The sequence below is a fragment of the Echinops telfairi genome, unplaced genomic scaffold (genome assembly GCF_000313985.2).
Source record: "Echinops telfairi isolate 266 unplaced genomic scaffold, ASM31398v2 ScPeMD7_7412;HRSCAF=8450, whole genome shotgun sequence".
Taxonomy (NCBI): Eukaryota; Metazoa; Chordata; class Mammalia; order Afrosoricida; family Tenrecidae; genus Echinops; species Echinops telfairi.
The window spans coordinates 17,981,837-17,996,846 of record NW_022111312.1 but is presented as its reverse complement, the minus strand read 5'-3'; the positions used below and the strand labels follow the sequence as shown (position 1 = coordinate 17,996,846).

Genomic DNA, 15,010 nt, shown 5'->3' with positions numbered 1-15,010 from the left:
CACAGCCAGAACACCACTCTCCCTGTTTATAGATAGAATTGCAATCTCTAATGTCTGTCTGGGAAGGGAAAAGGAAAAAAAAACACATTTACAATCAAAACGAGGTAACACTGCCACCTCTGTGTGTGTCAGCAATGCTTAACTGGAAGAAAAATGTTCTCACAATGCAAATAGCTCAACAGAGCTGGAGCCAAGACCATGGCAGCTGCAGGGGGTTGCTGGTAATCAGGAAATCCCAATTAAGGTGCCCCACTCTGCCCGCAGGAGGCCCTGTGATGCCTCTCCTCTATCAGAATCACAAAGGTCTGGTCTGCTCTCTCTCAGCCTGAGTGCCTCCCTCCCTCCTGGGAACCTGGGAACCTCATCAGACAGGATCCACTTTCCCTCCGCACGGACCAGGGAGGCTGCAGAGGTGGGGGAGGGGGGGAGGTGTGTGTGCACCCTGGGGGCCTCAGGGCACATGTGGCAAGGAATCCTGGGGACCCGCGGGTCTGCAGGGTGGTGGGTGTGCCTCCTTTGTCTCCCTTGTTTCCCCTGCTTGCCAAGGTGTGCGTTGGGCATGAACCTGGTTAGCCTGCCTCCTCCTGGTCCGAAGCACACACACAAACTCTCTTCGTTCTAATTCGCAAGGACCAAGAAGTGGCTCAGCCCTCGTGTCCCTCAGCACATGGGCAGCACATCTCTGGGCCATCGAAGGAAACGGAAGTTCTGGAGCTTGGGTGGCGCAGTGTGGTTGGAGCCTGGGGACAGGGAACGTGCTGGGCGGTGGCAGCATGGGCAGCCATACAAGGATGGACAGTGGTATCGGGCCCCACAGTGTGAGGCCTCTGGAGTAAGCAGGCATCAAGGTCAGGGGAGGAAGTCAAAGTGCTCCTCAGCCAGCTGAGGAGACATGGGTTCAAACCTATGAGCCACTCTTTGGGAGAAAGATGAGGCTTCCTACTCCCGTCAGAGTTCCAGCCTCAGAAGCCCACAGGGGCAGCTCTAGTTTGTGCTACAGGGTCTCTGAGTTGGCAGTGGCTCGATGGCAGTGGGTGTGGTTTGAGGAGTCTTCATTTAAGGAGCCCTGGCGGTGCAGGACTGAGCCCTTGGTGTGGTGGTCAGGCATGTGGGCTGCTAGCCACAAGGCCAGCAGTTTGAAACCACCAGCTGCTGCGAGGGAGAAAGTGGGGCTCTCTACTCCCAGAAAGAGTTAGCGTCTTGGAAACCTCTGGGGTTGCTGTGAGTCAACTCGATGGCAGCAAGTCAGGTTTTGGTCTGTGTGGTGCAGCGAGTAAGTGCTCAGCAGCGCCCTCAGTAAAAGAGACAAAGCCATCTCTTCTGTGTGAGCGTGGTCCTGGGGGCTTCATGGAGCAGTCTCCTCAGTCCTGTTGGGTTGCTATGACAACCATGGGGCAGGAAGGAGGAAGGGACAGGCAGGGTAGGAGGTCCGAACTACCTGGGGACCCGGGGCTTCTGCTACAAGAGATGGAAAACATAGGGCAGGGACAAGGGCAATGAGAGAACAACAGGGACATAATTTGTGTCACTAAGCCGGCTACGTGCTGATTGCTGAGACAGAAAGTGTCTGCCACTTGTGAGCCTGCTGCAGTAAAACCCTCTCTTCTGAAGCCCATGGAGACTCTACACAGCCTTTCTATCCAGGTTCTCTCCCGCTCATCAAAGGCTGGTTACGGATTACAAGCAGACCAAGACGGCCCAGAGTGAGGGAGCACAGAACCACAGAACCGCACTTGGCTCCTGAGCGCTGACATGACAGTGACTTCAAAGGGGAGTCTTGAGACCCACGCAGGGGCGCACTCACTCACATTCACTCACTCCCACCCTCCCATGTGCCTGCACACTCATACACTCACAGACTCACTCATCCAGACACGCACACACCCATGTACTCATACACACATGCTCACACCCTCACACTCACAGTCACACGTCATCAGTGTGTTGCACAAACACCAAACAGGCAAAACTCACCAGAGCCACAGAGCACATGGCCCTGCGGCCTCGGGCAGACAGAACCCCCATCCCCCCGGGCGAGGACCTTCAGAACCGCACAGGATCCGTGAGCAGCGGGCATGCTATGGAACAGTGCAGAGATGTGAAGGGACACGTCCACAAGGTCAGGTGACCCAGAGAGTGTCCAGCATGCCACTGCAGGTGGCCGCTCTCCTCTGTGCTCTATTTCAAAGTCTCACGACTCTCTCGGGCACCAATGAAATGCAATTAAAATTGAGTAAATCTAACTCCCCAAACCAAAAAGACACGGCCAGCCCCAGAATGCAAACCTCTTCCAGCATCAGAAACAGAACAGAGGCGCACTGTGGAACAGGAGGGGAGCCGAGACCTCTCTACAGGACGGAATGACAGAGACAGTATTGACTGCCTGCTAAAGGGCAGGTGAGTCCATGCCCTGATGACATAGGGCATCAGGCAATGAGGGACAACGACCTCTAGACCCAACATAAGGACTGTAGCTAATAAGTACATAAAGGAGAAGAACAGACACATACACACACACACACACACACACACACACACACACACACTGCTCCATTAATCCAAAGGGAGGCAAGAAAATGGGACAATGAGAACAAGGAGCCAATGAGGCAAAAAGAAAGCAATCAGCAAAACTAGATTTGCACTGAACCCCATCCCGAATCACATTAATTATACGTAATCTAAACACTGCACAATTAAAAGGCAGGGAGTATAACACTGGATAAAAAAAGCAAAACCCACTTAAAGGATACCTTCAAGGAACCCACACCAAATAACCAAACCTGACCTAACCCACCACCCTCTCACAAATATTACAACTCCTAGAGATCCCGCAGGACAGCATAAAACTACTACCTGGGAAAAAAAACAACAAAAAAAAACTACTACCTGGGATTCCCAAGACTGGAGGTCTTTATGGGAGCAGACAGCCTCATCTTGCTCCCTCAGTGTAGCTGGTGGGTTTGAACCAATAACCTTTTGGTTAGCAGTTAAGTGTTGTAATCACTAAGCCAGCAGAGATCTCTTCCACATAAATACAAGGATATAAATATAAAAGCAAAAGGATATAAGTGGATATGCAATGGCAGCCCCCGCAGACAGAGCCGGTGTGGCCACAAAGCTATCACAGTAAATGTAAGAACAAAGGGTACTATGGAGGATGAAGATATGCATTTCCTAGCAGCAAAAGGATGAATTCCTCAAGAGGACATAGCAATCCTGAGAGAGTATACCACTCAGAACAAGGAGTCTTGGTGACACAGTGGATTACATGCTGGATGGCCCACCGCAGTCAGCAGTTTGGAACCACTGGCAGCTCCTTGGGAGAAAGAGGAGACTCTTGTGAAGAGTTCCAGCCTAGGAAACAGAGCTCATCCCCCCTTGTCCCACAGGGTTGCTATGAGTCAGCACTGACCCACAGCAATGGGTTTTTGAGTTTTTAATATCCCTAATTACAGAGCTTCCAGTATACAGGAAGCAGAAAGTGACAGAGCCACAGGGAGAAAGAGAGGGGAGAGTCCAACATCCACCTCTCAATAACTGTAGAGCAATCAAGGCTCTATAGGACTGAAATATGCTATTAATCAACTTGACTTGACATTTATAGGCTGTTCCACCGCAAAACAGCAGATGGCGTGGTCTGCCCCAGGATGTGTGGCATATGTGGAGGCTATTGTCTAGGCCCGCAGGGGTCCTCAAACTTTTTAAACTGGGGGCCACTTCACTGTTCCTCAGACCCATTGGAGGGCCAGACTATAGTTTTTAAAAAAACGTTTAACGAATTCCTATGCACACTGCACATATTTTATTTTGAAGTAAAAAAACAAACGGGGCAAAAATACCCAGCGGGCCAGAGAAATGTCCTCGGCAAGCGCATGTGGCCTGCGGACTATAGTTTGAGGACCTCTGGTAGGGCCTAGATCCTGGGCCATCAAGTAGGGCTGACTTGGTGCAGAGGGTCTCTGAGACCCTCCTGCTGTTGGGCTCATCCACCTGTTCTTTCCTGTTGGCAAGGTGGGTACAACCTCCATCAGCCCTGCTGCTGCATGCCCCTTCTCTACCTTCCCCATCAACTCCAGCAGCGGTTCTCAACTTGTGGGTTGGGACCCGTTTGGGGGTTGAACGACCCTTTCACAGGGTCGCCTGATTCACAACAATAGCAAAATTACAGTGATGAAGCAGCAAGGAAAATAATTTTATGGTTGGGGGGTGACCACCCCAGGAGGATCTGTATTGAAGGGTCGCGGCATTAGGAAGGTTGAGAACCACTGAGCTAAAGGGATCCCACACACCCCAGCGCCACGACCCTGAGATCAGAATAACTAGGTGGTGTCCCGCCAGCACGGCTACCTGCTCAGAAAGGGATCACAATAGGAAGTCTCAGAGAACGTGGGGGAATGTGGCATGACATTCAAAATCATAGAAAAGCACAGGCTCGCTGGTCTAATAGACGGGTGGCTCTGGGACACCTTGCAAACCTGGACCTGGGCTGACTCTCATGGTTCAGTTTCCAAACTACCAACAGGCTGGCAGTAACAACAGCTCACAGCAACTATTTTGAGACCCAAGGGGCAGTACTGGCTGGGGAGAAAGCCCAGAAGACAGGAATGATGAGGAAGAAGGAGGCATGGAAGAGCGCTGTGATTTGGTGGGGATATAGTAATCAGTGTCCATGAAGGATAGGGTCCCATGTGACCTCTGGACATGTTCAGATCAGAGCTGTGGAGATGGTGTCCCTGTTGCCAAGTCACAGGGGGCCCCAACCAACAAAAAGGAAATGAACTGCCTGTCATAACCAATTCTGACTTACAGCCACCCTCCAAGGAGGCAAAGCTGTACCCGAGCAGACAGTCTCATCTTTCTCCCTCGGAGTAGCTGGTGGGTTTGAACGCTGACCTTGCAGTCAGCAGCCCAAGTAACCCTCTATGCCACCGAGGACCCAACCGAAACCACTTCTTTATCCAAGTGCGAGGGCAAGGGGAGTAAGAGTTTGGAAGGGTCTTCTGAAGCCAGAGCCCGTGCACCTATGCGCTCAGATCCCTCGCCTCTGCCACCCGGGGAAAGAGAATGCCCCCGTGTCCTTTAAAGCATGCCCTATTGGCTGAGAAGTGGTGAGGAAGCTTTAGGGAGCCACGTTCCCGCTGCTGTGCCGCAGGTCTGATAACCCGGAGCATTATGGGTTGTTGCTGAGACTTTCCAGTTTGTGTCCAGGAGGGAATCTGGATGAAAGCGCATCACACGGGTGCCCAAGTTCTGTTTCAAATCAGATAACAAGAGAGCAGCCAAAGTGGGGTGACGCCATCCAAGGGTTCCTCGTGGTTGTTCCTTGTGGCCCACCGACCCTCTCGCACTCCGCAAGCAGGTCGGAGCACCGTTGATGTCTCCCGGGGACCTCCAGCTGAGCACAGGCAGGGAGCATTTGGAGCAGCAGAATGGATTATTAGCCCTGGAAATTTGGACTGGAAAACCATGGGTCAAATTTTAGGGCTAGCAACCTGGTTGGCTCAACAACATTTGCTGGTTACAAACACCGCCAGACCCTCCTGAGCAGTGTGGTGGTGGTGGGAGTGATGCCAATGTTGATGGTGATGGTTATGGTGGTGGTGGTGACAGTGGTGAGGTGGTGATGATGGTGGTGGTGGTGGTAGTGATGATGATGGGGGTGGTAGTGGTGTTGATGATGGGGGTGGTAGTGATGATGATGATGATGATGATGATGATGATGATGAGGGTGGTAGCGGTGTTGATGGTGATCATCATGATGCTTCCCTTCCTGACCTAAAGGACAGGGAGTGGGTGACACACAAGGCCGGCACTGGGGAATGAGTGAGTGTGGTCCCAGCTGGGAAACTCTGGATCTCTACTTCCCACACTGACTCCTAGAACACCATGTGTTCAATCTATGTGCCAAATCTTTTTCAGATCGAGCGTTCTTGTGCCGAGTTTCACCGGAACATGACCAAGCCAATACAGGAAAGACATTTCCTGGACCACCCAGGGTGACATCTGTAAGCCACAAACAATCGTCTCCCTTGACTTGGACCTTCTGCTATTGTATCTCCTGCTGCTCCCACCTCCAATGTCCAGGTCCCTACTGACCGCAGAGAGGCGTGACCCATCCTGTCGGGTGATGTGGCTCAGATGCTTGCTCTACCCTCAAAGCTCGTCCTGCCAGCCAGATGCCAGGTTCACCTTCCCCAGGTTTTCTCCCCTGCACACTGCACAGCCCCTGGATGCCTGCTTCATACCCAGCCCAGGGGCTTGTTGTTAGGGGCCATCAACTTGGTTCCAAGTCATTGTTGCAGCACAGACAACAGAACAAAATACCACCCGGTCCAGCGCCACCCTCACAATTGTTCCTATGCTTGAGCCATCACTGCAGCCACCGTGCTAATCCGTCTCACTGGGGGGTCTTCCTCTCTCACTGCCCCTCCACTTCACCAAGCATAAGGACCTTCTCCAGGGACTGGTCTCTCCTGACAAGTCCAAAGTCCGTGAGTCAGTCTTGCCATCCTTGCCTCCAAGAAGCACGCTGGCTGTACTTCTTCCAAGACGGATGTGTTCGTTCTTTTGCTAGTCTACGGCACTTTCCATAGTCTTTGCCAGCGTCATCATGCAACTACATCATTTCTTCTTTGGTTCTCCTCATTCTATGTCCAACTTTCACATGCATGTGAGGCTACTGAACACACCATGACTTGGGTCAGATGCATCTCAGTCCTCAAAGCAGTGTCCTTGGTTTTCAATACTGTAAAGAGGTCTTGTCCAGCACATTTACCCAATGTAACTCTTCGCGTGATCTCTTGACCGCAGCGCTCATGAGCAGTGATTGTGGAGCCAAACATGACAAAATCCTTGATAACTTCAATACTTTGCCCATTTATCAGTATGTTACCCATTGGCCCAGGTGCGAGGATTTTTATTTTCTTTACACTGAGCCTGGAGGGACAACCACGCATTAGCATGTGATGGGCTGGGGCCTTCACTGGCTCACTGGACCACGCACTTTTTGTGCTCCGATTTTACTGGTCCCCACCACCTCCTCTCCCTCTTTCTCTCTGTCCTCTGTCGCTGATGTCTCCATGCCAGTTACCACCTGGTCACGTGATGGTTGATTCTGAGGTGGGAGAGCACCTGCCGGCCTCCCATGGTACTCTGGGTGGACTCACACCCCAACCTCCCAGTCAGCAGTGGGGGTGCCCCCATCCCTTGCCCCCAGGGCTGGAGGTCTTCTCAGCAGGATGATTGAGGAAGAAGTAGGGCCTGTGGCCCAGGATGCCAGGGCAGACCTAGCCCAGGACAACAGACAGCGGACGCCTGGCCCCTGGTGGGTGACTACGCTGTGCAGGAGCTGAGCTGACATCTGAGAGGGCCCTGCTTGCAAGCACAGGCTGGCTTCCCTGAGGGCCCGCTGCGATGGAAACTATAAAAAGTTGCTGGATCAACAACCTATGATCAGAGGGAGTGGATGACTGCCCTTGGCGTCATGGACTCTGGGCCAGCTGGGGAGGGCCGGGCCCAGCCTCCTCCCACATACCCCAGTTCCCGGGCCACCCGAACTCCCTCTGTCAATCCACCTCCATAACCCCAATCAACTCCACCCTTCCCAGAGGCTGCTGGCTCAAACCCAAGAAAGACCATCTTCTGCACATCAGGGTTCCCTGTCAGCCAGGCCTTCCTTCAGCTCACAGTGACACCTCTGTGTCCCAGGACAGCATGGGACGGGCTCCAAGAGGGCCCTTCCTGGATGGAGTCCTGTGACAGTCGGTGCCCCAAACAAAGCACATACACTGTCCTCCTCAAGACCTGGGGCCAGTGTCGGCCGAGTGGCTTTCTTGTGGGCCTCTGGGAAATCTAGTCCACACTCCCCCAAGGTGTCCACATTCCTCCCAGCCCTGCCTCTGTCTTCACACAGCCATGATCCCTTGGACATCCTTCTAGCCTGGAACCAAGGTCACCCCCGTGGCTCAACTTTCCTGCAAAGAGCTGTGACCGCACAGGGCCCAGATGTGGTGCTGGTCAAGAAGTGAACGGGTGTCCCCAGGCTTGGCATTCAGGGGCCCCGGCCACTAGGAACTCAGCCAGGAGAAGGCTCGCTCTGGAGACCTCTGCTTCACTCACCCACCCACAACCCCACCTGCACAGGCAAGGACCAACCCCGGGGATGTGGCTCTGTTAGAGATCAAATTGTGCCCCCCACGCAGGCATGCGCAAGCCTAGCCCCCTGACCAATGGGACCTTGTTTGGATATTGGATCTTTGCAGATGCTACCTATCAGTTAGGTTAAGATGAGGTCAAACCAGAGTCGCCTGGACCCCAAAGGGCTCCCCCCGTTGGAATGGTGTCCTTACACAAGAGCGACACGGAAAGCAATGGGCAGCAGGAAGTGGCCAAGAGATGAGAGAGGCCAAGAGGGACCGGGATAGGGCTGAGAGGGCGAGGGAAGATGTCCAGAGTGGGTGATACCACCTCCTGGGGGGCAGTGCTGAGACACCTACACTTTACCCTGGATGATGGGCCAGAGCATAAACGTTTTCAAGGGCCAGGGAGGAGTAATTTTTTTTTTTTGTTGGTTTGTTTCCTGAAAATGGGGCAGGAGCTAAATAAGTTTGGGAATCTGTGGTCTAGAGCCCACTGAGAGAGCCTGGACCTGTAGACATTGTGAATGTGAACTTCTGCCCTCCAGAGTCAGGGAGAGATCAGTATCTGCTGTGCACAGACACCTGCCCCCCACACCCCCGCCCCCCGGGAGCAGAGACAGGCCCCACCCAGGAAAATCAGAGGGCCATAGCACGGTCCAATCTGCCCATGGCTGACAGCGAGAGCCCTGGCAAAGGCCAGCTGCTTATCACTCAGCGGCCGAGCTGTGCAGATGCGTCTCCAACAGTGGCCTCTTGTGGCAGGGTGGTGCAATGGCAGCAGCAGGCTGATGAGGGTGCCTACCAACTCCTGGAGACCTGCCATCCCCTAGCATCTCTGCCCCACAGCACCTCTCCCCCATCGCCACGCTGGGTATGGTGGCTGCAGCTCCGTACTGCCACTCGCCAAACAGGGGGCAATGTGTGCACCCCCACCTCCCCTGCCACACCCACACCCCTACCCCCACGCAGCGCCAGTGGGGCTGCCACAGAGACCGCTCCCCACCAGACAGACCATTTTCACTAAGATGAGCATGTTGGGGCAAAACCGCCTCCAAATGTAAAAGTGGCTTCAACAGAAAACCCCAAAGTCCCGGAGTGCCAGGCGGGCAGGCCGTAATTGCTACCCTCCCTGGGAGGAAGGGGAGAGCCTGGTTAAAAATAGCGGCTGCAGCAGTCACCCACAGTGCTGCCCCTTCTCTGGTTTCCACGCTGACTGGCACCTTGCTCGCTTCTCCTTGAAGAATGCAGGAACAGGGCGGGACGGGGCACACGGGGGCTAGGGCGTCCTTCCACACCCGGCCAAGCCTACAGTTGGAACTGAGTGTGTTTCCAGAAGGCCGGCTTGTCCCAGGGCTCACACCCAACACACCAGCCAGCACTGATGGCCAGAGAAATGCTTGTCACAGGCCCCTGCCCTGTAGAGTGCGCACACCCACAGGCCTGGAGGGCGGGCACCCTCACCCCCCACCCCCCACCCCCCAGAGGTGTCTCAGGAAGCACAGCTGACCCGACCTCCCGTGAGGGTCCCTGGCTGGAAATGCCGCCAAAGCCACCGGCCACCCGCTCAGCCACCCAAAGCCATCGTCCCCCTCCTCAGCCACCCAAAGCCATCGTCCCCCTCCTCAGCCACCCAAAGCTTCTGTCCACCTCTCTCAGTCACTGAAGCTGCCATCCCCCTCCTGCAGGGGGCAGGTCTGGAGAGCTGACAAAGGGCGTCCACACCCAGTGGGAGACCTTGCACACATGTGCGTGGCGTCCACCCTGAGGCCCCTTGGGAGAAAGGCCTGGCCATCTCTGGCCCACTGGCGGGCCAGGGTCATCATGGGTCAGGTCAACCGGACAGCAGCTGGACACTCGGCTGCCCCCTCCGCACACCTGCTCCCAGGTCCACTCAGAGCTGTTCCCACCTTCTGTGGCCCTTGGGTAGCTGACTCTGGGCTCCATCGGACCATCTGGATGGTCACCATGTCTCTAAGGTGACCGCTGCATGGCCTGCAGCTGACAGCTCGCCTTCTTTACATTCAGAGAGAAACTGAATGCGGATACTAAGGGCGGACTCGAGAGTGAAGCTGAGGGAGCACGGGGGCAGCTAGGAGCTTTCCTTCTCAGTCGCTCTGGTGGGTGGGGGGGACAGGGTCAGGGAGCCAGTGTCGGGGGATCAGTAAACTATAGCAGGTGGGGGACAGTGTCAGGAGTTCCGTGGCAGGTGTGGGGGCAGTGTCAGGAGGTCAGTAGCAGGTGTGGGGCCCAGTGTCAGGAGTTCCGTGACAGGTGTGGGGGACATTGTCTGGGGGCATGTTGGGCACCCAGTAAAAATGTGGGGACCAGTGTTGGGAAAGCCAGTGTCCCGGGTCTGGTATACAAGGTGTCAGGGGTCCGGTACGCAAGGTAAGCACAGGACCCTTGTGCTTACCTATCATCTCTAAGGAACACTCGGGCATGCATCCACCACACCCGAGACTCTGCACCTAAGTCTGGCTGTTGTCTGTCTCTCTCCTCCCACTGCCCCTTCCTACTGCATCCAAGCCTCTCTTCTCATTCACAGTTCCTGACGGGGACAAAGAGCCCAGTCAGAAAGGTAAACAAGGGCTCATTGGTGCTTACTAACTCATCTGTGTGAGCCATCCCATAAGTTTCCACCACCTCCTGTGGTGACCACCGACCCTGTGGGAGCAAGGCCCAAGCCAGGGGCATGCCGAGAGCCCAGTGGGCCCTCAGCCTCACATAGCACCCCCTACCCCACCCCAGGGGTGGTCTCCTCAGAGGTGGGGAACCAGGTAGTCATTCCACACATGGACAAGGGGGCTTCAGAAAGTTTCTGCAACAAAAAACCCCATTTGCCTTCACCCCGGTCTCCCAGGAGCTCTTTGAAGCCCTTCGCGGTGGCCTTCCCCCAAGGCTGGTGTGACGAGATAGGGAGAAGGAAGCAGAAATCGTGGCCAGAGATGTCTTATTAGGGCTCCCAGAACTGGCCTGACCTTTCACCAACTTCCTGGAGAAATTCTTCAGGTCCCCAAACCTCGTTCGCAAGTAAACCATGCCTGGGTAGGGCTGAGGCAGCAGGATCTGGGGAGGCAGGGCAGCTGGAGATCAGGGGTAGGAATGGAGCTGGCCGGGGACAGCCTGCACACGCCATGCACAGCCGGAAGCCACCGTTCACCCCAGCTTTCAGCAACCTGCTTGTGGACAGAACACATTCCTCCACCTTGCTAATGGCTATTGTGCGAGATAACTGGGGCAGCCGATGTCCCCGCCAGCGCCATGGTGCGTGCGTGTGCGTCTGCCCTAAGTCAAAGAGGTGCCTGAAGCCGCTGAGCACACGTGGGTGAAAGCCAGGCCCGACCTTGGATGCCTGGCCACTGGGAGCCTTTGCCATTGAGTTCAGTAACAACGAAGACAAAAGACGCGAATTCCAGAGAGGCAAAAGCAGCGCTCGGGTGGCACAGGCTGTGACGCTGCCCACGGCCTGCCTCCCTCCCTACGCTCCCCACACTCTGAGGTTTATCAGCGGAAGGTTCCTCCAACAGTAGGCATCTCTGCACCGGGTCATTTTCACATGGGCTCACACTGTCTCCTCCCACCATTCCTGCACTGCATGGGGGCTGGGCGGGGAATAAGGGAAGCCAAAGAAGAATCGGTGCGTGGAGAGCCCTGAAAGTACTGTGCACTGTCCAAGAACCAACCCGTCTGTCTTGCGGGAAGTACAGCCAGAATGCACCGGACAGGCCGGGATGTCGAGACTTGGTCTCACGAACTTAAGATATGAAGAGACCAGTCCTGGGAGGAGGACATCGCGCTGAACGGCCTCACACATAAGAACAATTGTGAGGATGGTGCAGGACAGCAGTGCTGCGTGCTGCTGTGCACAGCGTCACTGTGAGTCAGAGCAGACTCCAGGACACTCCACAACCACAGCGTTGCATTATGCTGGCCACGGCCACGGCTCACGGAATGCTGGCCACAGCCACAACTCACAGTGGCCCTGTAGCACAGAGCCGAGCTGCCCCCGAGGGTTTCTGAGGCTCCATCTTTACGGGAGCAGGAGGCCGCATCTGTTTCCCGGGAACAATGGTGGTTCCAAAGCCTGACTTTTCCATTATCTGCTGAGCACTTAACTGCTCCACCGCCAAGCCTCCTTCTACCAGAGAAGAAACCTAACCTAACCCAGTGCTGAGCAGTGGGTTCCAACTCACAGGGACCCTGCAGGACAGAGAGAAACTTCCCCGACGGGTTTCTGAGGCTGCACATTTTTGCGGGAGCAGACGGCCTCATCTTTCTCCCACAGAGCGGCTGGTGGGTTTGAACCACCAATCTCTGGATTAGCTCCTGTGGCTCAACCGTGTGCTGGGCAACCTCCCAACGTGCGTGTGGCTCCGTTTATCACAACGGTCACTCGTTGTCGGTGGCCTGCTCTGAAGCTGCCCCGTCCACTCGGTCGGAGAGAGCCAGAGCCCCGAGATGGTGGAGCAACTCACCAGCATGTGCTTGAGGTGGACGGTGACCAGTGGTAACTCTGACAGGCTGTGGGCCAGAGCAGGTTTGGGGGACGTGTCCAGGGAGATGAGGAGGCTGGCAGCTGACAGCAGACAGCCCCTGTGCTTGGCTGCCTCCGTGATCCTGGGGACCCAGGGAGAGCTAGTGTCAGCGATGGAGACCTAAGGGCGAAGCTCTCTGAGAGCCTGTGGGGACACCAGACGCTGGTGTGAGGATCCCAAGGTTAAGGCCACTGTGGGCGGGCACGAGGACATGGAATTCTGTTTTGCAGGGCCTGCTTGGGGCCAGCATCAGTGAGGATACAAAGAGCCCTTGTTGGCCCCAAAGAGCCCAAAGGCCAACTGAGGTGGGGTGGAATGAGACAGGAGGGCAAAGAGGGTCTGGAAAGCCTACATCCATGTCCCATGGGAATCAGCCTTGGCTGTAGATGCTCCTCCCACCCCCCTCGCAGTGAGAGGTCCGATACCATGTTTATACACTGAGACAGGGCTCCCCTTAAATCCTGTCCCTCCCCACTGTCACAGCCATGGAGCTCTGCTGAGGCTGCTATCACTTCTCTGAAACAGAGGCTCAGAGAAATGACCCAGGCCCCACTGTAGGGAGCTCCCACCCTCGTGTGCCCAGCCCTGAGCTCTTGAGGGGCTGTGATGGGCCCCAGCTCTCACAGTGATGGCCAGCTCTCGGAAACCACACACGAGACGCTCCCACCCCGCCCGAGCTGGTGGCCCAAGACTCACAAGGTGTCAGCCGGGTGGATGTCGTCCAGGTAGTTGTGCACCGTGTGGTAGAGCAGACCCACGACGGTGGTCCAGGCTGTGAGGAGACACACTCAGTCAGAGACACCATCCCATCTTCCACACGCCTCAGCCACGTCCCAGGCCCCTCACACCTCAGCCCACCCCCCACCCCCCAAGCCCCAGGAAGGTGCTAAGCCCCAGGAGAGGCAGGCAGCATCACATGTCTCTGTGTGGATATGGGGGAAGGAGGGGTTTCTCACACAGGGGCATGGAGTCCCAGCCCCCACCTGGAATCCAGTTCAAGAGGCCTAGCCAGGCTCAGCCCTGTTTGCACACTGCATGAGTGACATGGGCACAGGAGAGGGGCCTGGGCCAGCACCTGGGCCCACGTCTCCACTCCCCCAGCCCAGAGACGGGCAGGCTTTCCCCTCCGGTAGGTTCCGTTGCTCACCTTGGCTGTGGAAGGCCTGGTAGGGGATCTCGATATAGCTGTGCCCCTGGGCCAGAAAGCGGTAGTGGGAGCTGTTCATGGTCCTGGGGAGGACCCTGGCCACCGAGTACTCTGTGGGAGTGAGGAGGGGGCTAGTCAACGAGCCTGCACACTGGGAGAGACACTGGCTCCTGCCCCTCCCAGAACAGGCTCCTTAGAATGGGACTCACATCTAGGGAGCAAGCGGGCCAGGTTGTCAGCTTGCAGCCCCTGCCCAGGGCCCCTACAACACCCTCCCTACGGTCACACCGAAGGGCTCTTGGTCTGTGACCTCCCAGCCTTGCTGGTGGGCCATCCCCCAGGGCAGCTGGGCCTCACTGTCCACTACTCCCCACCACCCCCACTGCCTGGGCTGTGTCCTCAGGATACACGGTCCTGACCTCCACTTGGTAGGCCAGCCTACCCTGAGCAGAAAGAGGCTGGACCACACTGCTTTCTGGACAGACGCCTTTGCCCACATCTGCACAGCCATGGGCACACCACTCAGCAGCTCCCTAAAGGTCAAAGTCCAAGTCCACCCAAAGGCTCCTGGGGAAACCTGGAAACCTCCCGACAATGGCAAACCCACGGGGCCCAGTCATCCCAGGATGCGGTAGACACCCGAGAGAGTAAGAGCCTCCCTCTGCAGGGATAGACAGGGCGGCACTGTCCACCAGCAAGATGGACCAACCCAGGGGCCAAGGGTGGGAGGACACACCCACAGCCTGGTGCACACACGGTGGGATCAGCGTGACCCCATGTGAGGGAGTGATGGACTAACGTTGGATCCAGAGCCAGCTTGTGACAGGGACAGACCCGGAGGACGCTGTGCTGTGTGGAAGGAGCCCATCCCCAAAGGACAGGCATTGTTTGGGACCCCACTGCACAGAGTCAAAGGAAGGTCTTCATACTAATTTTTTTTTTAAGTCTCTGCAGGTTAGCAGACGTGAGAGGGGAAGAAGGGGAGGGGACTAACCAGAAGGTAGATGCGTGTCGACTTGGGTGACCAGCCTAACCAGACTCACTGCTACCCAGTCAATGCTGACTCACTCTGACCCTATAGGACAGGGAAGAGCTGCCCGTGAGTTTCCAAGACCATAACTTTTTTTTTTTTTTTTAATTTTAAATTCATTTTATTAGGGGCTCATACACCTCTTATCACAATCCATACA

The 15,010-nt window shown here is 55.7% G+C and overlaps 1 protein-coding gene across 1 annotated transcript in view; it reads right to left on the bottom strand.

Annotated features, from left to right (window-relative positions):
- ADGRD1 (adhesion G protein-coupled receptor D1) overlaps positions 1-15,010 on the bottom strand; it is an 85,080-nt gene that overhangs the window by 38,759 nt on the left and 31,311 nt on the right. Inside the window, exons 12-14 of the mRNA XM_004709748.2 lie at positions 13,821-13,931; positions 13,370-13,445; positions 12,614-12,755 (exon numbers count right to left, since the gene is read on the bottom strand). Coding sequence (XP_004709805.1) covers positions 12,614-12,755; positions 13,370-13,445; positions 13,821-13,931 — 329 coding nt within the window. The remainder of the gene's footprint in view (positions 1-12,613; positions 12,756-13,369; positions 13,446-13,820; positions 13,932-15,010) is intronic.